Source organism: Acomys russatus, chromosome 15, assembly GCF_903995435.1.
Source record: "Acomys russatus chromosome 15, mAcoRus1.1, whole genome shotgun sequence".
Lineage (NCBI taxonomy): Eukaryota > Metazoa > Chordata > Mammalia > Rodentia > Muridae > Acomys > Acomys russatus.
Genome location: NC_067151.1, coordinates 10138709 through 10166559, shown reverse-complemented (window position 1 = coordinate 10166559; position 27851 = coordinate 10138709). Strand labels below are relative to the sequence as shown.

Below are 27851 nucleotides of genomic sequence, written 5' to 3'. Positions count from 1 at the left end.
GATGGCATTTTCTTTTCAATTTAGTTTGATCTCTATTGGCCCTGGTGACATGGATTCTCCTTTTTCCATCGACTTTCTAAAAATGTTGTTTCTTTGGTGTGTATATTTTATTTGGAAACTATTTATTACAAGCTTTTAAACCGACACAGCTATCTCTCAGGCCATCTTGTTAAATGAATTCGTTTGGTCCTCAGGGTGCTACATTGCCAAAGAAACACCAATCAAAAGTACTTCATGTACTCATTGCATCTGTCTCAAAGAGCTATGGCGGAAGGTGAAAGGACCCAGGTAGCAACTGCAAACTCAAACAACTGGCCAATCAAAAGTGTAAGGATTTTTGTTTTTGTTTTTGCTTTTGTTTTGTTTTAATGAGACATCAAGACACAGGGATTCACTTCACAAGATCAAGTTTAAAAGGAAAACCCAATTATGCCTTGCTCAAAAGAAAGATTCACATTGTGTCCATTTCCTGGACGCATAACTGATCAGAATACCATGAACCTCATAACCTAAAGCCAAGATCTCAAGCATGATTTTCTTCTCACAAAGGGTGTGTTGTGTGTCCAATTCTTCAAATGACTATTCACATTCCAGTTAGCTCTCCTTCTTCCCTCTTTACCCTGGAACCTGCCCTCTCACTTCATGCCTGGACTCCTAATGCCTGCTACAAATTGCAATGTACAGGGTACCGCTGCCAATTTGCCAAATGTCTTTCATCAAACACAGCACATAAAAAAAAATCTCAGAGGAAAGTCAAGATACATTTACTTGTCAGACGACAAATGTGAACGCATTGGGAGGCAGTGAGGGCTCTAAGCTCAAGGGTTTGATTCATAATCACTCAGCTGCTAAAACATTCTCCACAGATGCAAGTGGACAGCACATTTGTCACGATGAAGGATTTTGACACATACTGATCACAGGGCAAAGATATGGAATGATGACGCTGCTCAGAGGCTGGCGGAGAGCGTCCCTGCCCAACAGTCATTACCCCCGTCCAGCCAGTGTGAGTGTGTTCACTTTATTTATTAAAAAATCAATTCAGAAATAGTTTACGATGCTATTTTATTTGCATTTGTTCCTTCTAATTGTTCCTTGCAGAAAATCATTTTTGATAATCTATCTACCATGGAATAAATTATATGAGTGAAAAATAACCTCTGGTCTGCACTCTGACAAGCAGTGACAAGAAAGGGGAACGGTCACCCTGTTCTCATGCATTTAGAGGGTAGAGCAGTAGGTGAATTGGTAGTGGCCATAAATATTGTATTTATGTATATGTAACATTTGGGTAATGCTTCATTATCAAGTAATTTTAAATAATTTGAATGTCCATCTTGCTCACACTCAAATTCCAGCAGCAATGAATCTTATAGAAACACTTCCCCTCGTTCATGGAAAGCAGCTTACTCGGGACTGTTATTAGTCTCAGCTTTCATCTCTAGCACATAGAAACTACAAGTCCTTTGAGTTATTTGAGAGCAATTGGCTGTTGAGAAATGTGTCTTGCTTTAGGAGCTGCTAATAGCTAGATCCTTTTGAAGAAAGATCAGTGTGCTTACTTCACCTCCAACGGTTTCAACTTGGGAAAAACATCAAGAAACGAGAAAATACATTATGGGCTCCACAGTCACAGAATGAAATGACATCTTCAAAGACAGTAGGAAAAAGAATGGGCATTACCCAAGTGCTTGTCTTAAAAGCCACACCCAGCTTTGACCTCTGGTGTCAAACAAAAGGAGAATAAAATTGGGATGGAGAAAAAGAAAACAAGACTATGGAAGTTGAGCTAAGGATAGTTATAAGCATTAAACACACAGGTAAACATATACCTACACATGTGCATACATGCTCATACACACACAGAAACACATACATACACATATGCATACGAATATAAACACACATGCCCACACATATGCATGCACATACATGAACATATAAACACACTCTCAGAAACACATACACACATGAAAACATAATCTATCTCTCTCTCTCTGTCTGTCTCTCTCTCTCTCTGTCTCTCTCTCTCTCTGTCTCTCTCTCTCTGTCTCTCTCTCTCTCTGTCTCTCTCTCTCTCTGTCTCTCTCTCTGTCTCTCTCTCTCTCTCTGTCTCTCTCTCATACACACACAGAAACACACATAGAAACATACACAGGCTGCCCAGTTAGACCTCAATAAGCAGAAATAAAAGCTTTCATTCCATCCTTCATTCCATCCTTCCTTTCCTCTTCTTGAGATCTGTTCTTGTGCTACTTGCTCTTAATTAAGAGTGAATGTCCCTGACCAATGCTAATCTAGCTCATGCCTTAGATTGGTATTGGGTTATTTAAAATATGGGTCAAAGCCTCATCTTTCTCCTTCTATCTGGTCTGACTCCTGATGTCCCTCCAGGAAAAAAATCTTATATAGAAATAATACTTTTTTTTTTTTTTTTGGTCCCCGAATTCACTTTATTTTTTTATTTTATTTATTTATTTATTTTTACAGAATGTTGGGCACAAGCTCCCAATTTATTAAACCATTTAAATTTTTTAGAAGTAATTTTTACTAAATTAATTCTTTTTTATTAATTTATTCCTATTACATCTTGATTGTTAGCCCTTCCCTACCAAGACCTAGCCGACGAACAGGATGTTCTCCACCGGTGAGTGGAGAGTGAGATCTGACTCTCACACAAACTCTGGTGCCCCTTTTCTGACCATGTCCCCTGGATGGGGAGGCCTGGCGGCACTCAGAGGAAGGATAGCAAGTTACCAAGAAGAGACTTGATACTCTAAGAGCATATATAGGGGGAGGAGGTCTCCCTCAGTCACAGACATAGGGGAGGGGAGAAGGGGGGAAGTGGGAGGGAGGGAGGAATAGGAGGAAACAAAGAAATAATACATTTTATATTCATTTTAAAGTCTGACTAGTTTTTGTTTCTTTGGTGAGTCTGTTTTTGTTTTTGTTTTGTTTTTGAGACAAGGTTTCTCTGTGTAGACATGGCTGTCCTGGAACTTACTTGGTAGACCAGGCTGGCCTCCAATTCACAGAGATCCGCTTGCCTTTGCCTCCTGAGTTTTAGGATTAAAAGAGGGAGCCACCCCCACCCAATGTCTTGGTATTTTGAAAAATGAAAATAAAATGGGATTAATATACTAGAATATGGCTAGATGTATTTTATATTATTAAATTAGGAAAATCCAATAAAAAGAAAACTATAATACAATGAATAAAAAATCATGGAAACTAAAGGAAAAAAAGTACCCACTGTGTATTTTAGTAATATATTGACATGTGACCCATTAATATCTTTGACCAAGTTAAGATCAGAAAATGACAATTTTTTTCCAGTGAAGTAGTAGTTTTTATTTGCACATGTATTATAGTTGCTGATGGTATCTACAGCCAGATGTTTGGAGAAGGAAGTTATTTCTCTCCTCCAGTCCCCAAGAGGCTATTAACTTTATACTGACGCAAACCATTTAGACACACCTCCCTAGTTCCTACACCAAGATGGAGCTGGGCCACTGGTCAGATAGAGCAAATAATTAAAGATCACCTCTGCAGGCAAGATATCCCCAGCACGTATCTAAGCACTTAGCTCAACTTTTATTACCTGAGTGCCAATAACTGAGCTCCTGAAAAAGTTTCTCACCGAAACTATTAAAGTAACAACCTGATGATGTGAAATGATACATCTGTCCAAGTGCACCATGAATTATATGGGCTAATGATTTCCAATTAGATTACAGACGACTTTATCATAAAATAACTAACTATTCATAAACAACAGGATGGGAAAGTTTGTGGAGGCAGTAGTTTTCTATATTTATTCACTTGATAATCTTGAGAAACCTCAAAACCATGCTCGTTTGAGGGAGAAGTAAATACTCATATTTTATGTTTATTTCACTTCATGGATCAAGTTCAACAGCCATGATTACAAAATCACTGAGAATTATTTACCATCAAGAATTATAAGCCCGTGTCTTTAGTATTTATCACAAGTATCTATCTTATAACACAAGCGTAAATCACAGGCTTAAAAACTGCCTAGATAGAATGGAGCATTACCCGTCATTACAGTGGTAACACAGAAGGGAAGCCTCACTGGACTTGGAATTAGCATGGTCACTCATAAGTCTAGGGAGTAACACGATAAGCTTCAGCCAGGTAACAACGTAGCAAGTGTCAAAGTCACACTGTACCTCAGGAAAGATAAGAAAGGTGAGGGATAAAGCTCAGAACAGATCTGTTCTGGGGAAGACAGGGGAGAAATCCTGAAAGCACAGGCCAGGATAGTCCAAGGACAACCCCAGTGGTTGCACAACTTAGCGCAATTCAAGTAGTGGCCCGCCTGCTTTCTCACTTGCCCTCCATCCGGCATCCATGCTTTCTCTTCACTTTCATAAATATTTTCATATTTTTTAAATACATGAAATGAATCTGTAGACCTTCAACAGTAGGGAGGCAGTTGACAATTCATCACACAATCTACAACAAAGATGGAGGACCTCCCGGGAAGGAGTAACTAACACTTGATAAAGGAAGAAAATAAGCACTAACACATTCTATCTATAGAGTTTCCATGGTAACAAGTGTGACTTTAGGATATCCAGACAAGCCCTACGAAACAGGTCATATTGAGTGATGACGTAAACACATGAAGGATTAAAAGAAAATTTGAAATACATATTCCTCCTTTCCACCAAGTTCTATTTGGGGGTTAAAATATAAAGCGAGGAGTCCTCTTTCCATGTATATCCTTCTGCATAAAAGAAACAAACCTATCCCTTACTTCAGGAGCTGAAAACAGATTAACTTATACATTGTAACAAAAAGTTGCAGAAATGAGATCTAATTGTGAGAGGTCCATTCAGTACTCAGGAACAAAAGTTTACAGCTTTATATCTGTCTCCAAACAGCAGGGGGAATTGCTGCCTTAGGATAGAGGAACTGGAATTCCAGGGTGAGCCACGTTTACAAACATGTTCAGGTTTGACATTGCATGAGGCTTTCTCAGAAGGATCTGTAGTATGCTCTTCCCAAATAATAATGGCTTCTACCTGAGGATTCATTTCAGACCTTGCCCTGTAAGTCTGTAGCAGGACACTCCTGCCAAAGTATAATTATGTGGGATGAGTGCGATCTAGCAAATAAAGTCACTCCGTGAGTAGGTTTTAGCTTTAAACGCCTCCTTCTAGCGAGAACCCTCTGCTGCTGGGTAAGTGGGGAAAGTGTGTGCTTTACTCATCTCTTCCCGGACAGCTCCAGAGTCCTGTCTGCTCAGCGTTCCAGTTAAGCTTTTCTTTGTAATGCTACATTACTTGTAGTCAAAAACAGAAGGAACTTACCCATGTTCTCTGGTCAGGTAGTGGGAACTGGTAGCAAAATTGAAACAGAAACAGAAAATTACTCCTGTGTCGGATCTTTACTGCAGTCTGTCCTTTGAGAAAATGCACATTAACACTAATCTGGTAATTTTTACTTATCATGGAACTCTATCTTGAGTAAAAAGTCTGGAAATGAAAATTAATCCTATGTATAACATTGGTGACTTTCCTCTGTTTCCTAAAATTAATCATATAGCCAAAAACCAGAATAACCATCACTCTAAGAAAGCTACCTACTGTGTGTTGCAGAATCCATTAAAAAAAAAAAAAAAAAAAAGGCAGAGTACAACACTACAGGACCAAATTCTGCTTTCATTTCTCCACATCAGGCAACTTCTTGTCATAGTCCAGTCTGTTGTATCTCTGTCATGTCAATACTAAGGAAAATATGTCATTTACTAAAATGAGAATAATTATATCGCAAAAGATAGTGCCATGCTTGGCACCAAGGGACTTGAGATACTGGTATTCAGAACCCAAGAAAATGGAGGAAGAAATAAATTATTATTGCCATTTGTGACAAATTATGGTCAGAGTCTTTGGGGAAAGCCTCCATGGCTTAGATGCTCTTCCCAAGGCTGAAGTTTATACCCTTGGTGACAAGTAAGAAATGTGAGAAGAGGAAAGACTGGTGGGAAGCGAGGTAGACTCTGAATGGCAAAGGGCACGGGTGGTTTCCATAGCAGTGTGTTAGTGATAACTTGGAATGTGTCTAACTTATTCTCAGCTCCTCAGAATGTACTAAAAACACACTCAGGCAATGTAGGTAAGTAAAAGAGAGCGCTTAAGTAAAAGGTGTTTGATATAAATTAAAATGATCAAATCTATGCAAAAAAAAAACCAAGAATAATATTAAACATGCATGGAAATCAAACTGTGGACAATAGCCACTTTTACGAGGGTATAATCGCCCGTGGTTTTTACTGCAGTTAAGCGAACTCCATGTGAATGTGGAATGCCCAGGCTAGGAATAGCGGACCGGACACGGAGGTATCACTCAGCCACACATTCTCTCTGCCTTATCTATCCGAGGCCATCCGCTCCTTTACAATACTATAATTTCAGCTGAAGAACCCTGGGTAATTCTGAACTCTGTATCCAAGGAGAACTTGTACAGTGCTCATTGCCCTCTTTAGTCAACTAACGTGTTCATCAATGAAAAGACGTGAAAGCTGAACAGTCTGCTAATGGCCTGAGAGCAAGAATTGTTTTTCCAAGGACTGAAGGAGGAGACATAGACTCTGAGGATTTATCTCTTAATTTGGACATATGTGAGTATGTATATTCTAAATATCCTCATACAACTTAAGCATTGTAATTTTATAAGCACTAAAATAGCCTAACAAGTCTTTCAGTAAAATTCAATAAATATCTATTGACTTGTTCCCTTATTGTCGGCTAGAGATTGAGTCACGTGAAGGGATTGTGTTTTGAAAGGGGTGAGACTGCACTTCTCCATGCTGTGGCACTACCCAAACTTGGCATGTGTGCTCATAATTTCTGAAGCGACTGAGAATGTGGTGTCCTCTGTGTTGTGTGATAGTCTGAGAAGCAGCCGGTGAGTGTTAGCAACTTCTAGATGTGCTTCTCTGTAACTTAAATGGGACTAAAGAACCAGATGGTCATACCCAAGCTTTTATTTAGCTATAAAATCATGGAAAGCCTTGGTACCAGGGGTAGCCCTTCTGTGTTGGCTTATGACATCTGCATAGTAAGGCCATGCCAAGAGCACAGTAGCCTCCTTTCCAGATGCGTACATGGGGGAGCCATGGCTTAGAAGGTGCTATCAGGGCATGAGACTCTTACTACAGTTGCCTGATATTTGCCATGGGATGCCTGGGTGGGCAGTCATTCAGAAGAGTCTGCATCAGTTCCTCCCAGAGACCAGACACAGCACCAAATACAGCCACTCTGTAAAACCTTACAATTTACAGTTACCCTGCAAGGCGTGGGTGCCCCTATTACACATGAAGAGGTAACACAATATTCTCAAAACCATGTCTGCTAATTATAACTGATAAGAGCACCTTGTGCTGCAGTTACTCCTAATCCCAAATCCCTTTTATTAGTTAAAGTTACAATGGAATTGATAGACTCCAAACACAAAGGAAAACGTTTGGGACACAAGCAAAGCTTTCGGAAAGAACACACCTCTCCCAAGACACTAAACTTGGAGCCTCTTCTTCATGTACCCAGGAATCTACCTACTAAGTATTACTTACGAAAGCTGCTGGAACAGCACTTTAAACAATGGCTCATCCCCACAGTAGTTTAAGGATAGCTTGTGAGTTAAGCACCTCAATTTCTATCTCTTCTCCTCCAAAATCCCCTGTGGCAGTCCACAGCCCACCACACGCAATATTGGCATTACTCAGACACCTACACAGAATGGCAAGAATGCACCCTGATTGGCGGGATCTGGGACATACTAGGTAGTGCACATTTTTGTTGTCATTCCTGGGTCCTAACAACAACGCATGGCAACAGACAGTCTGTACACCAAGACATCACATCAGGAATGGGAATGAGATGCACCCCTGGGTTCCTCTAGCATTCTTCAGAGTGACTGCAGGAGGGGTATCTGTGTGGTCTGAGCACTGGGCATATCCCTATCTCTTTCATTCCGTGTGACCTTGGAGAATAATAAAATGTAACACATCCCTTCATATTATCTTATTAAACATGTGTGAGTTCCATATTTCTAACACAGTCCTATATACATGCAGTTATTGGTAAATGAAGTCAATATATTACGTGCCACATTTACCTAGGCTATACATTGTTTGTAGAGGTCATGGGCACCTTGAAATCAACACTTCCAGAGAGTTTTTGTAGATAAGAAAACTAACCATCAGATAGAACAAATTGATCAAAGGCACTAAATTCCAGCCCTGTTTTTCTTCATTTTATCACAACCTATAGCACTCACCTTTGTAGTCCTTAATTAAAAGAATTTTTGTATTATCAAAATATGCAAGCAATCTGACTGCTATTATCGAGTGTATATAATAATATAGCCTTGTGTACCCTTTTATTTATAATTAAGAAAGAAAACATCAAGAGAGCTGTATTTTTAATACAATATCTGAAACACAGGGCATATTGCATTCTGGCTTATTAGTCTGTGAACCTTTGCAAGTGTTACTTAGGTCAGTATAAATATCAAATATTTACTGATAAACATTCACTGCTTCAGCACTTGGGTCTTTTCCATGAAGGGGTTATGTAAACAGTATCATTGCTTAGCCTTCCTATATAAAATCCATGATGGAATGTTTCTGAAACCGTTGATACCTAAGCTATATTTTCTCAATTTAGATTAGAGTGAGAATTTTGAAACAAAAAATAGCTTTTTATATATAACTAAGATGGATGCTTGGATTTCCGTTCTCACTCTTGTTTGGGTATTAAGGAAGACAACCGAAAGACTGAGGACACAAGTGGCAAAGTAAGATTCCTATCCCAAGACAAACTAATGTATTTACTCCAACACTGAAGAGATTTTCACCAGCTTAACTAGAGGACAATCCTTTACAGTTTGGACACAGGACAAATTTATTTACTAAATTGTAAGGTATTTTATAAAATCTTCAGTATCTTCCAAGATCAGAGCTTACATCATTTAAATGCAAAAAACAAAACAAAATGAAATGTGAGTTTAAAAAGCAGATGCCAGAGGTTAGGTTTGCACTTTCAATACAATTCTCTAGCTGTGGATTAATAGGTAAGCCAGTTTAAAAAATAATAATTAAACGGGTGGCAGTGCAGAGATGAAACGGCAAGATAGCACTGGCCAGTGTGCCCCTTTGCTAAGAGAAACTGGATGTGTTTTGACAAATGGGCCTGGCCCCATCCAGTAAATAGCTCTGTGTATTGTGGGGAATTCTTGTGCAATTACAGACCTCCACTGGAATGCCCAGTGGTGTCTAGATACATTCCTTCGTCCTCTATGGTAACAAGTTGTCAGGTAGACTCATTTCCTGTTTTTATTATCTAAGCACTAAAAGAACAAGAGTGACCTTCACGCGGTTGGGACGAGTTGCAGTGTGATCTATATCTTTGTATCGGGAAACTTTAAACACAAAAGACAACTTCAATATTTATTTCCTTAGCTGAGCTCTACTCACTCCAACATGTACTTCGGCTCAATAAATAGTTAAGGCCTGTAGTAATTTAACACTCAAACTTAGTTATTTTTACACATATACTGATAAATTTTTTTCCTCTAAAAATGCTTGGGTTTTTAGGCCTGCTAGGATTTCCTGTGTTCTTCCACAGCAGCGTCATAGGAAATCCCAGTGTTCTTAAAGTTTCTTTCATTCCATTGCACCTGTTTTCGGGATCAACAAGTTACTTTACAAGCTTGAAATCTCAAATCCATATCACACTTACTTGCGGGTGAAACAAGAATCCTGGAGAAGGTCTCAAGTACTTTTCTTTCAAAGCTTCAAGCGGGTCAGTGAGCTTTCTTTTCTCTACTCTGAAAGGTTAAAATTAGATTTGGGAGGTGAGTCGGTCTTGCGTATCAATCAGAGGCACAGTGGCTGTCGTTCAACAGAGCAAAGCCAACGGAAGTTTTCTCTGGGACACACGTACAAGAAGACCTTTGCTGGGGAAGGGATACATCAGGCAATGCTAGGTGCTCAGTGGGAGAAAGTCAGCTTCACAGTGGAAAAATCCTACTCAGTGACTGGGGTGGCAAAGGACTTTGAAACCTGCAAGTCTCTGAGTTACAGGTGTGCATACAACTTACGTGCTCCTGTAATCCGGATAGAACAAGAATGTCTGAAGGGTTTGGCATGGTTGGTGAGAAGTGGGCTAATTTAATTTAATTCATTGCCTAACAAAAATTACAACTGCGCCCCCTAAACATCCACTCTAGTTATCCTAAATCTCCCATTGGGTATAAGGGACCTTCCCAGTTAGCTTAGCCATTGCTGTAGATGTTCACGCTAAGCATGGTATATACATTTACATGCCATATATGTGTGAGATGGCCATATGAATATACAAATACTCTCTTTCAACAGGAGGTGGGAAGTAAGTTTGGGAAAAAGGAAAAACTTTAAGCATCCGCCATGTCTTACTTTTAGTCAGGAATACAGAGAAGTGAAACAAACTGGATTAATTGTTATTAGCTCCTGGCAATGATCTTTTAAGAACTTTTAAGAAAGTACATGTTTAAACTACAATTGAAAGCCAGACATAGGGAACATTTGGGAAAGAAAAAGGGGGTGAGGAGCTAAAAGTCATCTTTGGCTACATAGGAAGTTTGAGGCCATTCTGGCCTACCCGTGTAGAGAACAATAAGAAAATTCGATTAAAACACCATAGGATGAGTTCAAGAAATTGTATTTAGGCTGTATTTTGCTTGTACTATTTTACTTACTGAAGTAGGCAAGGCAACAAGAGGCTGATTTCTGGGTGAAAAATCTGGAGCTGACAAGACTAAACTTCCCCCAGGGGTGACACTAACATTAGGGTTTGAGGCTTTGTGAGGCCTTTCCCTTTCATAAAATGAATGGTCTGGAGCCAGAAAACCGAAGGCAGCAAACATGGGCGGAGGAACATCACAGGTGATGAAGACGACAAGACAGATAGTTTTTCAGTGTTGAAATATGACATTGGTAGCACAAAGACATTTTTAGAGTGGCCTTTTATTTCCTTCCAGACATGGTCTTGTTTCATCGTCGAAAGCTGGCCTCAAACTTGTGATCCTCCCGCCTCTGCCTCCTGACCACAGGGATAATAGGCCCATGCTACCATGTGCTGTCTATTGCACTCTTCTATTTCTCTTGTTGAAATGGGGTTAGCCTTTGACATGCTAGCAAATGTCACAATGCTCTGTACATAACATAGGTAGAAGACACTGACAAGGACTTTCATTTCCAGCACTGATTAAATTAGAGGGCATCGTCAGCGTTACTGAATGAAAGAACAGCCCCAAATCTCCTTAGTAAGAAATATTGGATACAACATGAAAACAGTCCTGTCTTAAATGTGTTCAATAAAAAATCCACATGCTCTGCAAAGTCTTAAGAATAGTCAAATTTTTAATTAGAGAAATAAGTTGAAAATTCCTGTAATGTGTAAAAGGTATAATACATATAATGATTAAAGGAAATTAAAATTCAAAAAACAAATCATTTTTAATGGTGATTGCTAGAGCATACTACGTAAGGCTTAAACATATAGGCTTTCCCTACAGAACCCTTATACATACTAAAGGAAACTGGATAATGATGGGATAAATAGAGACTTATTTTAAGAAACCTACTCATTCTAAATAGAAAGCCATTTTGTGATTACTATTTCACTTACTCGGGCTTCTAGGAGATTTACTTGGAAAGCGAATACAAGTGAATCTCAAGATATACCAGTGGATTAACAAAGAGGGGACTAGTTTCCCTGGGTCTCCTGTCATTTTAACAAGCAGCCGTTTACACAGCCGTGCACACCTGTGCCAATCCTTCAGGTGCTGCTTTCTTCTGCCTCTTGACAACTTGCTTTATAGATGACTTCTTATGTGTTCCACTCCCCAAAAGTGTTTAAAATAAGTGTATTGTCAAAAAATTAAAAAAAAAAAAAAAAAAAAAAAAAAAAAAAAAAAAAAAAAACATTCTGTGGGCCTATTCCAAAACCTCAATTTCAGAGACATCCAAAAATAAGTCCAAACTTAATCTGTCAATTCCTGAATTAAAATAATGGTTTCATGGTATTAAACCTAACCTGCCCTTTAATATGATAATAATAATAATAATAATAATAATAATAATAATAATAGTAGTAATAGTAGTAGTAGTAGTAATGTGATCTGTAAGAAGACATAATTATATAGTGTACAACCAATGCTCCGTACATCTGTTTCATCTCATCTGCCTTCCTCTCCCATCATCCTTACCTATAAATGGGGTCCATGAAGAAGGGAGTGGGTCTCGCATGCTGCAAGGACCCATCTGAAGATGCTCTTGTTTCCATATTGTTTCCTTTCTTTTCCCCAAATACATGGTTTTTTCGAGGCTCAGTCAACTTTGTCCCACTGGCTCTACTCCGACTGCCCATACTGAGATCCAGGGGCTGGTCTTGGCTTGTGGCAGGTGTTGCTGGAGGCTTCGAGAGGACAGAAGTCAAGGGCTTCTCATCCTTTCGCTTAGTGGTGAGGTCAAAGGGGGACTCAGAGCTTCCCTTCTGCAGTTTCTTCACTTCACTTGGTGATTGGGGTTCCATTTTCAAAGGTAACGAGCTCAAGTCTCTATCAGGAAATGGGTACATTGATTGAGAGAATGCTGGAAAAAACGGGAGGGGAAACATGGAAGGGTAAGGTAACGCTCCGACTTTTTTGTCTTGCAGCCCCACCAGTCCTGTGGAACCAAAGTATTTTTCAGCAATAGACGCGATAGCTTTTATAGAGTCATTCACGGCGCCTGACACCGCGGTCTGCTCCTCTACAGACGCCGAGAAAACGGAATGACTGCCGCATTCTTTCTTAGTACTTATGGAAGCCAGGTTCTGCAGAGGGCTTACTTTGTCTTTGAACATTTTACCATTTTCTTTACATTTCTCTTTATCACTTTCAAGGTCACTTTCCAGATCAGAGCCCGAGGTTGTCTCCAGGTCACTGCCACTTGGTGTACTGACATCATCAAGGTCACTACTCTCTGACTGGTCACTGATTTTCTCAAGGGGCCTCTCTTCAGAGGACCTCTCGGGCAGCAGTTCCACTGGCTTATTGTCCCCTACAGGTGGGTGTTTAGATAGTGCCTTCAAAATATCCTGTGTAGCTGGCAGTATCTGAGGATGTGTCAAGAGGGGACTTTGACATTTGTTTGACTGTTCAGTACTTGATAGTCCTTTAACAGGAGGACTAGCAGGTATCAAAGGAGGCCTGTGGTACAAGCCCGAAGGAAACAGACCAGGAAAGCTAAAGGAAAATCCAGGAGCTGTTGGAAAGGTAAGACCAGCAGGATGCCTATTGGTGCCAAAATAGTCAGCCAGGCCCGGGTTGGCATGACTCATATTAACCATGGAAGTTTTATCCATAGCTGGGGTTCCAGGAAGTGAAATGCCTTGGCCAAAAAATCCACCTGCCGCAAAATGGTTCTTGCCCTCACAAAACCTCCTGTGTTTATTTAAGGAAGACGTAGTGCTGAACATTTGTCCACAGTCTTTGCACTTGATTTGGGTTCTGCAATCAGCATGCATGCGCTTATGACGACAAAGGTTTGAAAATTGAGTATAGGATTTATGGCAGACCTCACCTGTGTGCAAACAACAAAAGAGAGTCTCAGGCTTTATGACAATTGCTTCTGAATTCAGCAAGTATCACAAGTGGTTTACCCAGCACAGTTTCAATTAGGAAGCCGGAAATAGAGGTCGGGAGTCACCAGTCTGGATGCACTGAACATAGCAAACTCCCATTTCACTAGATTCCAAAGCAAGGCGTCAACCTGACAAATGTCTACAAAGCAGCACAAACATTTCACACAGAGAATGCACATATTTCCCATCCCGTCCCACCGCACAATAGTTTGCATAATACTTGTGTGTTTAAATATTTATGGAAGAGTCACAGTCCAGAATGCATTGCTTCTCCCGCCTGCTTACTAACACTAGTGGAAACTGAAAAATTAAAGGTGTATATTAAGCACGAAAATTTCAGAGCACTGAAAACATCCTGCATTGGAGGCATCAAGACAGGGTAAACAGCCTCGCCTCGTGCATAAGCTTCACCTCTATCGCCTCTCCCTGTGGGGACAGGCTGTAGCCAGTCTCCCACTATTTCGTTAGCGTTATATCATGCGCTCTCATCATTCACACATCAAAGCCATACAACAATGCACATTGTGTATTGGGAGACCTTTTTAACAATCGTTTTCATGATTTGAGAAAGACTGACATAATTTACAATGGCTCTATTTTAAGCCTCCAAAGGAAACTAAATTGAATGTAGTCCATCCTGCATTGCTGGTTCCCATGAACTATGAGCACGTCCTCTGACTTCCCCTCACACCAGTGCTTGTGGTAACCTTCCTGCGCATGAAACCCCCATCCTTGGGAAACATGCTCGCTGGTTGCTGTATCTTCCTCGGTTATCTCAGGGCTGGCTTTCTGGGTGTGATGGCCAAGTATGGGAAGCAGAGAGAGCTGTGAGAACCCGGATCCTGAAAGAACCCAGCAGCCGGGGTGATCCTGCACCAGCCCACTGAACTAAGAATTTGCCAATAAAGCAGCATGCTGCCCCCTTCTCACAGACGTGCCAAGACTTCTAAGTATATTTTAAGGTCAAACTTTGTAACCCTTCACCCTTTCAAGTAAGACTTAACTCGATTTGCGTCTTGCGGGATTATAATATCAAATTCCTAAGCATCATAATTTTTTTTTAACTTTTCTGGGGATGAGTTACTTTATGTGGGAGCTCACTTTAATGCATCTGTGAATGTTTTATGCACACAGAAACATGATATGCTTTGCTGGCAATTGTTGAAACAAATTGATTTCAAGAAAATAAACACGAAATTTGACAGTTAACTGCTTTTGAGTGATCGCTGTCTGTAAGTGTTGAATGGTTGAGTCAAAAACTTGAATCAAAACCATATTAACTTTTACAACAATTCACGCAAAGGAGATTTTATAGAATGCAGTCAAGCAGAACTCACCGGAGCTTTGTCCTCCCCCTCCACAAACAGGAAGTGCTAAGTGATTGCATTTCTGGTTTTTTGCTGATAAAGACTAAGTAAGCAGCATTGCCTCACATCAGTGTGCTTGTTAATATGAACGGAGGCTTTGCCACACTGCAGAGACTGTCACAGGATTTTAGTAGGAAAAGAAGATGCCATGCTTTCTTTTCAGGTTTCTACCTGAGGACATTGCCCATTCTGCTCCAACAGCATTTAAACAGGCTCTGTCCACACCTGCACTATTCACATCACTTGATACACTAAAAAAAATCAACAGAGGATGGGGGTTGGGAATCAGACTTCCACATGGCTATCTTATACTGATTCAGTTACAAACAAATGCAAGAAACTATGAAATAATATATTATTGGAATTATGCAAATACACTAATTTTTAAATCTATCCTGTGGGATTTAAAATACCATGAGAAAAATGTCTTAATGGGTAGTCAGCCAAGTGTAGATGCAGAAGTTGCCATGCTTTGGAAATGAAATGTTGCTCTCTTGTCTTCTTTCACGTAGTGGGATGACTTTAGGAAAATCTACAGCATGAGTATTGGAATAACAGAAGATGTGCTTCACTTGTCTGGCTGCATCTTCTGCTACAGGACGGAAGACCCTGTGTCTGATATCATAAACATAGATTCTGGGATGTTTCCTTAGTCGGCAGCTTTGTTTACCACTCTTGAAGGCTTGGCCTGAGACATCAATAGCCAGGCTCCAGGTCAATGGTTCAATGGATGTGGAAGTCTACTGTAATTTACTTAGTAACGAGGAATTAGCCTGCAGTTAACATTGCATCTTTGTCCCTCTTAAACAAATTAAAAAGTATTTTGAATATATTCTGTCTATTCGAGCATGTGGTTTCTATTTGGGAAGGCTGGAGGTTGCTGTAAAGGCGATGAGTAATTACCTTGTGCTAGGGACCCTGTGCTCACTGTAATAAGAGACAGTTGTCATAAACACACCAGTGGGGGCAAATCATGGTGTGTGGCCTTTGAGAGAGAAACAGATAGCAGCCATAGGTGAACCTCCAGCCTTTCAGCTGTGTGGCCACTCCTATCCTTAACCCGCTTTGTTCTGAAATTGCGCGGCTATTATTTGTAATTACTCCGTGGTTCACTGTCAGATTCGATATTTGAAGAAAGTCATCTGTTATTTAAATGTACGAGTAACTGCCGAGAATGCATTCAAGGGAGCTATTTGGTGTGGCCCTAACACGAAAGGACAACGTGTGATACTTGAAAGTGGAACAGTTTACTTTAACACGGTTCATAGTGCAGACGCAAGTGTTGAACGATGGAGCCTAGGCTTCCGGCTGTTGTTTTTAAAAAACAGATAAAGTGTGAGATAGGTGATCAGAGTTTCTTATGTTCTATTCTGTTCTTCTCACCAAAACATAACCCTTACCAACATTTGTTTCTGAGGAGTCTGAAATAAACTAATGGAGTATGCCTAGAGCATTTCCAAGCAGGCTTACAGGGAACTGGGGCCTAGTTAAGAATTTTTTTTTTTTTCTTTCAAGACAAGAAATCTAAAATTCCTATTGTATACTTAACTTCCCAGGGTTTCAACAGAGCTTCCCCAGGGAAATCAGGGCACCCTTTGTTTATCTCCTAGTTGTCTTCACTCCACCCAGGGAACATAATATCTAAGCAAAACAGACTTTCTAGTACCCCGGAGAAGGAGAGACAAGAACTGTTGGCACTCGGAAGCACAAAAGAAGGCTATGTCAAGGCAAAGAACAAGACAGTCTCTGGCAACTCCACATTGGCACTGAAAATGAGGGGACTTGCCAACGGGTCGTGTAGCAGCACCTCAGATACCTACTGCAAACCATCAGTGCTTGACAAAATAAATAAATAAGCAAACAAACCAAAGCGGGGGGGGGGGGGGCCTGGATGGAGCTGGTTTTCACGGAGTGCCAAACGCAAGAACTCAAGAGATATTGCCGGGCACTGGTAATGCGTCAACAATCCCATCCATCTCTGGATCCAAAATCTGTTTAGAATTTGGTAGTGCGGCTCACTTCGTCCTCGTATTTACCTAGCTAGCAGAGCGAGAGAACAAAGGGCCCCAGAGCGGTTGCCTACACGAACTAAGAACGAATGGTTTACCTCCTGAATTACTGCGGTACAACCCAGAAACAGACCCGCATTGGTGAACAAAAGAACACGAGCTGAGTTTTCCTTTCCTTTGACGTGTGTGCTACTAAAGTGCTTAGTCCAGGAGTGTGCCAAGTAGGTGGGCAAAGGGAATGTCCCCTGAAAGCAAGCAGCTTGTAAATCTTCTTGAGTGCAGTGGGTGGGAACCTGTCTAGTATCAAAGGGAAAATACTCTCCTTTTGCAAGTGGCCCAGAACTACGGCTCTGCAACTTAAACAGCAGCCGGGAGAGTAAATAAAGAACATCTTAGCCGCTCCACACATGCGCGGTAGCATTTTACCCCCTCCACGAACATGCGCTGTGGCATGTTAACACCTCCACACATGCGCTGTGGCATAGTAACACCTCCACACGTGCTCTGTAGCATTTTCACACCTCCACACACACACTGCAGCATTTTACCCTCTTCGCAGTTACACTCTAGCATTTTACACCCCCACCCCCCAATACATACACTCTAGTCCACACACAGCAACGTAATCCTTCTTGTCAAGTGAGGCTCTTCCAGTCCCTGTGATCCAGAACAAGTTTGTAATCACTTCATCTTGTTTAGTGATATCTGTAATTGGCTGTTTTACAAAGCCATGAACATTTACAGTGTGAGACAAGCCTGGTTGTCTTGATTAAATCCCACAACCTAGGGAGGCTTCCCTTTGACTGTTGAACAACTCCCCTATTCTTTACCTGATATTGATTTCATCTAAAAGAAAACGCCCCAAGGATTATAGACAAAAATGCCATGGATCAGCTTATAAAATATGTTCTTATGATATAAAATAATCCTTCTGGTTTGGACCATAAAGAAAGCTAAGAGGGTAACCTCGTCCCACCCACGGCGGCCCTGTGTGGCCACGCTCCTGGAGAGACAGATGCAGGAAGGAGGCTGGGGTGTTTTAAAAACTTACAGATAAAGGGCTTCACACTGCTGTGGATGTGCTTGTGCTGTTTGAGGCCTGATGAGGTGGCAAATGTTTTACCGCACTCTGGGCAAGCATGTGCCCGGGCCCCGACATGCTGAGACCGAATGTGCCGCTGAAGGTTGCTAGGGTCCGTGAAAACCTGCTAGGAAATGAGTACTGATTAATCCAGAAACTTCTCTCAGAGATGCAAGAAAGAAGAGCAGCGCGATGGTCCAAGAAGGAACTTTCTTTGTCTTGCTTTTATTTGTTTTTATCAAAGACTAGCGAAAGCTGTACTTCCAACATGCAAGACACTCCTTTAAGGAAGAAAGCAGAAATTATTCAATTCTTTGCTCTTCTCACAGGATTTGCATTTGTATCTCATTGGACTACACAATGAATGACACCATCAAGCCACAGCCAAGGCCTTTGTAGCACCTAGGGCCAAAGACTGAAATCTGGACCAAGCCATCATTAAAACCACCCTTTAAAATAAACACGCACTGCACACAGGATTTGAAAGATTTTGATGAAAACACCCCAAATCAATTTAAATAATTTCCCTAAGAGGTTAAACTCAAACACAGCATTTCTTCTGCGTGTTTCCAGCAACCTGGAGTGTTTCCTTTGGCCATTTGACTAAATAAAAATATATGAGAAACCCAGTAACACATCCAAAAATAAATTATTCCCGAAGCCTCTTTCAGCTGACCCAGTCCCCGCTGCCGTGAGAGAAGCTGTGGCACACAGAGCAATCACTCCTGGACATCTCTGTGCTCATCGTGAAAAACAAAACACATGAAAGTTTTGAATGACTATTTCTGTAAATTACTCTGTGGCCCAAATGCTGTCATTCACCTTGAGTGTTGTACAGCTCTGGCCTTTAAGGCAGGGGCCCTGTGCTGTTCAGCGAGTACAAAGTTATGATTTAAAAGAAGGATTAGATGGAAAAATCTTAAAAAAAAAAAAGTTGGAGTCTCCCATTCTTTCTGAGTAAGCATTCATAAGCTTTATGTGACTTTCCTCACAAATTGCTATTAAAAGAAACAAGCAATGCACGTTGGATACAGTTTTTATTCCCCATGAGGCTATAAAACAACCCCGCGTTGGTAAGTCAGTAGCGGAACTGGGAATTTACCAAGGATGTCTGACACCTAGTTCTGCAGCTCACCTTTAAGCCTCACTTCCTCCCTTACAGAAATAAAAAGAATACACGCTAAGTGTTCCTACGCACTTGGCTAATGCCTTCCAGCAGCATACAGCGCTCACTCTGCTTTTCTGAAGGTATTTATAGTTCTGCCTCTCAAGGCTCGTTTTCATATAGTGTAGCAAGTGATGAATTAAGAGAAAAGAAGATAGAGGGGTGAGGAGCCTACAAATTCACTGTACCTTGGCACAGTTTTCACATTCATAGTGCTTTCCACTGTCGTGTGACATCTGGTGGCGAATTAAATTGGACTTCCAGTTAAATGCCTTGGGACACTGATCACACTTGTATTCCCTCTCCTCAGTGTGTGACAACATGTGCTTCTCCAAGCTGTTAAGAGAACAATTGATTTAATAAGACAGGGTGACCAGGAACACATTCATAAACAGAATTCTACTTTATTCCTAACCCAACCGGCAAGGAGAGAATTGAGTGAGAAGGAAGCTGAAGTGAGAAGAAAGAAAGAGAAAAAATAGTCTTTTGATGGATAGAAGTACATGCTATGTTTCCCAGACTATATTTCTTACCAGTACAGAGATCGACCCCTGTTAGGAATAAATCTGACACAGCTAACAAGGATTGTCTGTGGTAACTTAGAACTCTGGGAGAGAGTTATCTGTCTATTCTAGATCTGTGATATAATCTTAGTAGCAACATTGATTGCTGCTATTTACTTCATTCTAATACAAAACATGTTAATGAAATGCTTAAGGACCTAAAGTAGGTATTCTCCCTAACATATGTAACTTCTAGATATAAAGGGTATTTCTCTAGTCATATAGGAAAGAGAACTGGACATAACTTCCTATTAGAGTCTTTATATCAGTGAGTAGATGTGTGGGGAGATTCACGGAGCTACATATATATACATAATAGATGAATGCAATGATGATGATGATGAAAAAGAAGATAGATAAATGATAGATAGATAGATAGATGATATGTAGACAGATGATAGATAGACAGAAATAGACAAATAGATGGCCGACATATGATAGATAATGTATAGACATACGGATAATAGATAGATAGATAGATAGATAGATAGATGATAGATAATATAGGTAAAAGGCAGATAATAGGTAGATAGCTCATGAAAAGGCATACAGAATTTAAGTAAAAAAGTATTAAGACTCCTAATGGGAGAAAAACATGATTAGAAGGTCTTCACAAGATAGTTTACTTATGCTTTAACGTTTAGAGTGTTTTGAGTTTTTCTTTTTTGAGAATTTGGCTTTCTTTTCTAAGTCAGTAGTGCATGAACCTGCACCAATACAACAAAAAGGAAATATAATGAGCTACCACTGCAGCTGGAGGACACCTGCAGCATTATTGTCCTCTGACCACATGCACACATGTACAGTAGTGAGCGCTCCTGAGAGCCTTTGCCCAGTCTGATAAGGCATGCAAGGTAGGTTCTCAACATTTTGTTATTGCAGGGAGCAAAAAGGAGGTGATAATCTCAAAAGACATGAGGATGCTAATTTGAGACAATGTGCATTATCCAAAGGCAGTCTGAGTTAAGCACCAATAACAGTGAGTCATTTCGCAAAAAAAGAATATTAAAAATGCACAAACAAAACTTTGCTGCTCACCCTTATATTTATTGTGAAATCAGAAGATAAAAGGGAAGATGCATAAGCATGCCCATGCTTTCCCTCTGGTGTAAACTCTATTTTAGGATGACAAAATAAACAATAAGGAGAAGTTTTCTACATAAAATTAATTAATTCTTATAATGAATGAAGCAAGAATGAGGACACTAGAATTTGTCATTTGCCCTGAATGAACTAACAAATCCAGGTAATCGATTGTATATTTCCTGGTAGAAATAAGTGATAATATCCCTTGCTGTTAAACCACTGAACCCAAAGCCCAGGTAAGGCTTAGGAAGCAATCATGCCTTTATGGAAAAGAGAAGGAAAGAGGAAAGGTGTTAGATACCACCAAGGACGTATAAGAATTTGAGAGGAAAAGAAATGTACTGCGAGCAATAAATGAAGACAGAGAGGAAGAATCTGATAAGGGAAACACTTACTAGATTAAAGTAGACCTAATTCTGTGAATCCATTGTTCCATGTGGCCCTCCTGTTTATAATAATACTAAACAGCCCTAATTATTACATAATGTCAAACATTATTTTTCAAGAACTCTATGACATAATGTTTTAAAAGTCCTAACTTTCTACTGACACTACACACACACACACACACACACACACACACACACACACACATACATACATGCAAACACCTGCAACATACTGTCCATCCAGAATAGGTGGAACTAAGGCCACACTGGCCTTTTTGGCCTTTTGGCCTTTTGTGGTCACTGTGGAAGCTGAGCACAGCCCTGCTATTGAACCCACTGTCCTCTCTGATTTGGGCCTCTTTGAGGCTTTCCACACTTAAAAGCTATTAGAACTGCCAAGCTTGGACACTTAATTTTCTATGTCTCTTTTTCCTCTGAGATCAATATTCTGCCTTTGAATATCAGCTATCAAATGTTGATAACCTAGCACCACAAATACCGGTCCTCAGCAGTTATGAGTGGAATTGGGAAGTGGATAAAGTACCCCCTCTGATATCTTGATAAATTAAGAATACCTTTCTCACATTTATTTTTCTCTATAGTTTCTTTCCAATTCATATTGGCACCTGAACTTATTCTGGGGCCCTATGAGTCCATCCAGTTGCAAACGCTGCTGTTTGGTCATAAGTGGTGACACCTTCCTAAACACCAGGTACCAGGACAGAACAGGGGTGCAGAGTTAAAAGAAATACCCTATCTTTATCTATGACACAGAGTCCTCTGTTTGCCAAAGAAGTTGAAGTTATCCTAAATGATCTGGGAGAGATTTCAGTAACTGCAACGCACATGAGCTGAGTCGAGGTGTCCTTGGGAACCTCTGTAGTGGCTGAGATCTTACCATCAGCAGCAGCTAAGGAGGGAGGGCAAGTCATTGCTGATATGTATTCCAGTATGTGTATGTCAAGTCCCAATCCCCGTGTCCCAGTGGCAGAAGACTGCCATGTGCTCTGAGTCTTGCTCTTTCCCCTAACTGCAAGGATGTAGTCCAGGTCCAAGAGCATGCTGTGAGCGCATAGTGCTCAGTAGGGGGATGATGAAGCATGGGAACATTTCCTGCTTTACTTGTCCTGTGTAGCATAAGGTCCAGTTCGTCCCATGGCATTATCACTGTCAACTGCTCTGATTAAAAAAAAAAAAAAAAAACAGGGGTGGTCCATGCAGATAACCCAGTCAGTTACGTGCAAGCATGAGGGGCAGAACTCAGCTTTGAGCACCCACATAAAAAAGGCTGACATGGTAGCACGTACTTGTCATCCAAGAAGAAAAGGTAGAGCCAAGGAGATCCTTGGGGTGGGCTGACTCGCCCCATCCAGTCTAGCCTACTCAGAAAACTTCAGGCTAAAGACAAACCCTGTCTCAGAATAAACAAGAAAAAAAATAGGTTGACAGCCTCTAAGGAATGATAGCCAAGGTTGTCCTCTGTCCTCCTCATCCATATGCTAATATGTGCACACATAGCTGTGCACATGCAACACACACACACACACACACACACACACACACACACACACATTAAGTAAAGAATTTTAAAGATTTTTGGATGGGGATGGAGAAAGAAGACTGTATCACATTAAAGACAGAACTCCCTTCTGTTGACAAGATCAGCAACAATGGCAGCATTCAATGATAAAGGAAATACCCTAGAAATGTGAATTTGAGGTAAGGCTATAGTATATAATCTGTGACCACCCACAACACTTGGTGAAATGGTACCCAAGTGCTTGGTAATATACTCTGCATCTGCCTGGGCTTCCAGAAGGTAAGTTTGGAGGGTTCTGTACCATAGCCCACCCAATGACTGGATGAGAGTTAACCCTCAGCATAAAGTGGAGCTACCTGGAGCTCTGGCCGGTGGTTTAATGGATCCAGAATGTGCTTCCTAACAACAGTTGCTATCCACTTCCCACTTCCCGAAGGAAATGACAAATTCATTTTTTTTTTCACCAGAGATCACATTTATTTGTGTGACATTTTCTCTTCTCACTGGAATCTTCTGCTTTCATTTTATTTTTTTATAATATTGGGACATGATTATATTTAAAAGAGATTTATAAATTTCATTGTACAAAACATATATAATAAATTGTTGATTTGTTCTCTTTGCAGGTTTATATTTATAGAGGTGAGTGTCAAGGGTGCTAGGTAAACACTCTTATTTCCCATTTTCCTCTTTCATTGGTAACTAACTAACTTGGGCAGGAATTTTCAAAGCAGAGATGCATCTATTCAACTAAGTCTCATGGAGGAAGTGGTTATACTTCAGTGTCTGTTAGTCATTCATGCCTTAAACTGGATGGCGTTTGCACAAAATCCTTTCCTAATACAGGTTGAAGCAGGAGAAGAGATAGAATTCAGAGCAGTAAGAGAAGGTAAAGAGAAAAAGGAAAAGCAGCCATGAAGGAAGAAAGGAAAGGAAAGCGTGAGGTGGGGCAGGTGCTGTGTCTAGAACCCACCTAGCCATTTATACTCTTGAACAAGGCCATGTGATACACCAGCGTTCCCATGGAAACACAGTGTGATGTGTTCACTTGGAAGTCTAATTATATGTTCCAAAGATCATTTCCAGATTAAAAAACAAAGTAATGAATGCAATTATTAAAATTCTTTACAAACCCAAAGTAAAGGCCACTAGGTAGAATTAAACACAAAGAAAACCTATCAGCATCTCTGAACATAAAGTTACATTTTGGAGAAGAATTATCAATAGTTGTCAAAGGAGAGGTTCCAGTGTTTCTGTCAGTCAAATAAAAGACATTGAATTAAATTCAAAAGACTGTGCAAAGTAAATACATTGCTGAGATATGATTTTCATTTATTAAAAATAAATATTATACCATTGCTTCACTCAGATTCCTACAGTGCTATTGTTAACTTTAGAAAGTGCTACACTAGGAAACGGAACACATTCGTTTATTGGAGGGTGTGCAATTTGATGCATAATTTGAATTAAATCCATGAGCTATATGGACCTATCAAAAGTTATCTTTGAAAGTGAGCCTGAAGTTAGATTTTTAGTCATTTGAAGGATTTAGGGGTAGTTTTACTGTTCTTGGCACATCACTACTTACTTTTCCCCTCACCTTCTTTTATTTCCTCAAAGCTATCAATCCCTGTAAAGTTAAGACCTCAGTTCATAATAATCCTACTTAAATTATGATATCTATAGGCAGTGGATACACTCCATGGTGCATCACTTGTCTAACATAGTGATGGCTCTGGTTTGAGCCCTGGGTTTAGGAAGAAAGTAAGGAGAAGAAGGGAAGCAAGTGGAAGAAAGAGAGGGGAGAGGAGGGAAGGGAAGGGAGGGGAGGGAAGTAAAGGGGAAGGGAGGGTTTGAGAGGGAAGGGATATTTTCTGATTGGCAAACCCAAGTTCACTGTAACTATCTTATGGACAAGAAGTTTTAAGGAAACAATGATTCCTGAACTTGCCACCAGCACATCTGGCAAGGATTTGTTTTTGCTTTCTGCTTTGTTGTTGCTTGTTGTTTATTGTTGTTGTTGTTTTTAAGCTCCATTCTTCCCCAGAGCAAACTTGTAAAACTCCAGCATAACAATTTGCTGCACAGCAAACAAACACCCATGCTCAGCAGGCCTTTGCTAACCTTTGCAGATCAGGGAAAACTCGGTCACATTCCTTACAGTCCTGGTTGCCATGGATCTCTCGGAGATCACTCTCACTCTCAAGGTTTTGCTGCAAGTCCTCTTCTACCATGGAGAATGCTGAGTGAGGTGTGCTGCATGGAAACTTCTGGTGATCTGCTAGTTCAGCCTTGGATTCGAAGAGCTGGTCACAGTCCTCACAGCGGTGCTGCCGCTCTTCTGTGGAGACAGTGCAAGAATTATTAGTGAGCACTATAGGATCCGGAACCAACCACCACCATTGCCAGCCACCTTATTGAGTTACACAAGACACAATCCATTGTCGGCTTTTGGTGTGTGTGTGTAAGAGAGAGAGAGAGGAGGAGGGGGGGAGAGAGAGAGAGAGACAGAGACAGAAACAGAGAGACAGAGACAGAAACAGAGACAGAGAGAAAGAGAGGGAGGGAGAGAGAGAGGAAGAGAAAAAGGGAGGGAGAGAGAGAGGGAGAGAGAGAGAGACTATCTCTGTGTGCCAGTGGACTTACCATACATGTGTACACATGTGGAGGTGGCTTTAGTACATCTCGTGCTATTGCTCCTCACTCTATTTGCTGAAACAGCATCTATCCTTGAACTTGGGCTTCATCATTTTGATAAACTGGCTGCTCTGAAAGCCCCGAGGATGGTCCTGACTCTTCCTCGCCCTGATGGGGTTACAGATCACACAGCCATACTTGGCCGAACATTCCAATTCAAGTCCTTAGGCGGGGACAGCAAGCACTTTACTCACGGAGACATTTCCCTACCCTGGAAGTTTTGACTGTCATTCCTCCAAGTTAAGTTTAATGTAAAAATTAAAAATAATGTGTGTAAAAAATATATATTTGTAAAGAACCCCATAAAAATCTGGAAAAATAATGCATTTACTGTGGCTACCATGTAATCTCCTCTTCAAATAAAATTTAATGATTAAATCTTTGCAGGCTCTAGGGATAATGGAAATAATAATCACTCCTTACTGACCATAATCTCAGATCTTAGGCCAGTATAGGCATTATTCATAGTCCTTAAAACTTAAGTATGAAAAAATATAGGTCTGATTTTTATTCAGATTTTCAGATGACAGTACTAAGGCTTGGTGAAACTAAGCAGTTAGTTACAGAGCCAAAAGACAAGTGATTGGGTCAGAATTTAAACTCACTTCTACTTTTCCCTAAGCCAATAACACTGTGTTTGAAAGACAAGTGTACACAGAGGCCCTGTCTGAGCTACACTTATGCCCATCGTTGATAAACTATCATTGCCTAGAATGGAGTGCAAGCTATTTCGAGCACCCTTTGAGGCAATTTTATGTTATTTAGGGGTCAGTGATAATTGACATGGCTTTGTTAAATAGCAAACATGAATTTGTACTTTAAATAGGTAGAGTAAATAGGTAGCAGTAATGGGAAACACAGACAATGAGCTTTATAAAGTCAGGTACAAAGAGCTCTGCTCCTGCTATTTCCACTCAATAGCTAAGAGCCCACTCAAAAGTCCACACTCAGTGGAGGTCACAGGTATGACCCCAGAGGTATTGTGTATAGCTCATGATGCTAAGAAACACCCATAATAACACCATGACACATATGCTGTTTTGCAGAAGGAAGACGTTATTCTTCAGTTACTAATTGACTAAGTGTTTGGGGAAAACATTGTAACCGGCTACCAAATTGCCATACACTTTGCTAAGAATGCATGCACAAGAAACTCTAAGGGATATGCGTAGACACAATGTTATGACAAACGAATGCACGGGAGCCCTAGGCAGCTGCCTACCTCAGCTACGTTGGTTCATGGAGGGTTTTAGAATGGGTGAACATCAGCCAGGTGAGATGGACTAAGGATGAAGGTACTCGCACACAAGATCCATGGAAGGCTGAGGCTGCACCAGGGAAGTGAAGCTACTGAGGATGCTAATGTGTGTATTAAGAAGGGAACAGGATATCACTGGAAGCTGGAAGCACAGACATGTTTAGGTTGGTTTATAGAAGTAATTCTGCCATCCGCAGTGGGAGAAGTCTAACAGAGAGAGCCATCAAGAGCCTGCTACCATAATCCTCCAAAGACATGGGCTTAGCTTGAAACACATCAACAACACAGGGGTACAGTGACAAAGAACTCAGAGGGCACGGTCTGATCGTATGCAGAGAGTTACAATGGTGGGTGGACTCTACAAGCAATCACCTCAGCCCTCCGAGACAGAAATTTCAGCAATGGTAACTGGAGAAATGGCTCCTAAGGTTTGTAACACTGTCTATATATTCAAGATCTGGTTTTTTCCCCATCTCAGTCAGGAACCCACAAAGAAAAAGAACTTCCAGGCTGCACAATGTATAGAAAGACCCTAATGTTAGATAGTGAAGACACTACCTTGGAGGCTGACTCTGCCTGCTAGCCACGTGGTCTTCCTAGATAACTTACTTTACTCAGTTTCTCAGTCTGTGAAATCAATAACATTCTTCACTCGGGGGTTTTAATCCACATGTAAAAGGTCAAATAAAAATGTATATGTAAAATATGGTATGTCCATCATGAAGAATGCATATGCTTTAAATGTATTTTGTTTAGACGTATAAATCTAAGTAACCCTTAAGCAGTCTAAGTCTTATATATCAGTACACTTGCTTATATGTTTGGAAACAGATATAATACATTGAAACAACAAGGAGCTAAGGGTTCAAGGATGTTTGTGCATATATGTGTGTATATCTTTTCGTGTGTGTGTGTGTATCTTTTCGTGTGTGTGTGTGTGTGTGTGTAAAAGTGTGCTTGTGGATGTGTGTGTATATGTAGGGGCGAGAGGATAACTTC

At 40.6% G+C, this 27851-nt stretch overlaps 1 protein-coding gene across 8 annotated transcripts in view; it reads right to left on the bottom strand.

Moving 5' to 3' along the window:
• Mecom (MDS1 and EVI1 complex locus) overlaps positions 1-27851 on the bottom strand; it is a 565452-nt gene that overhangs the window by 17957 nt on the left and 519644 nt on the right. For 3 of the 8 annotated variants that reach the window (XM_051157010.1, XM_051157015.1, XM_051157016.1), the window contains 6 exons: positions 25022-25238; positions 19508-19655; positions 18125-18281; positions 12280-13636; positions 9771-9858; positions 5340-5366 (listed from right to left, as the gene is read on the bottom strand). In XM_051157010.1, the coding sequence (XP_051012967.1) occupies positions 5340-5366; positions 9771-9858; positions 12280-13636; positions 18125-18281; positions 19508-19655; positions 25022-25238 (1994 nt within the window). The remainder of the gene's footprint in view (positions 1-5339; positions 5367-9770; positions 9859-12279; positions 13637-18124; positions 18282-19507; positions 19656-25021; positions 25239-27851) is intronic. The other 5 variants (XM_051157012.1, XM_051157017.1, XM_051157013.1 and 2 more) reach the window with 5 other exon arrangements.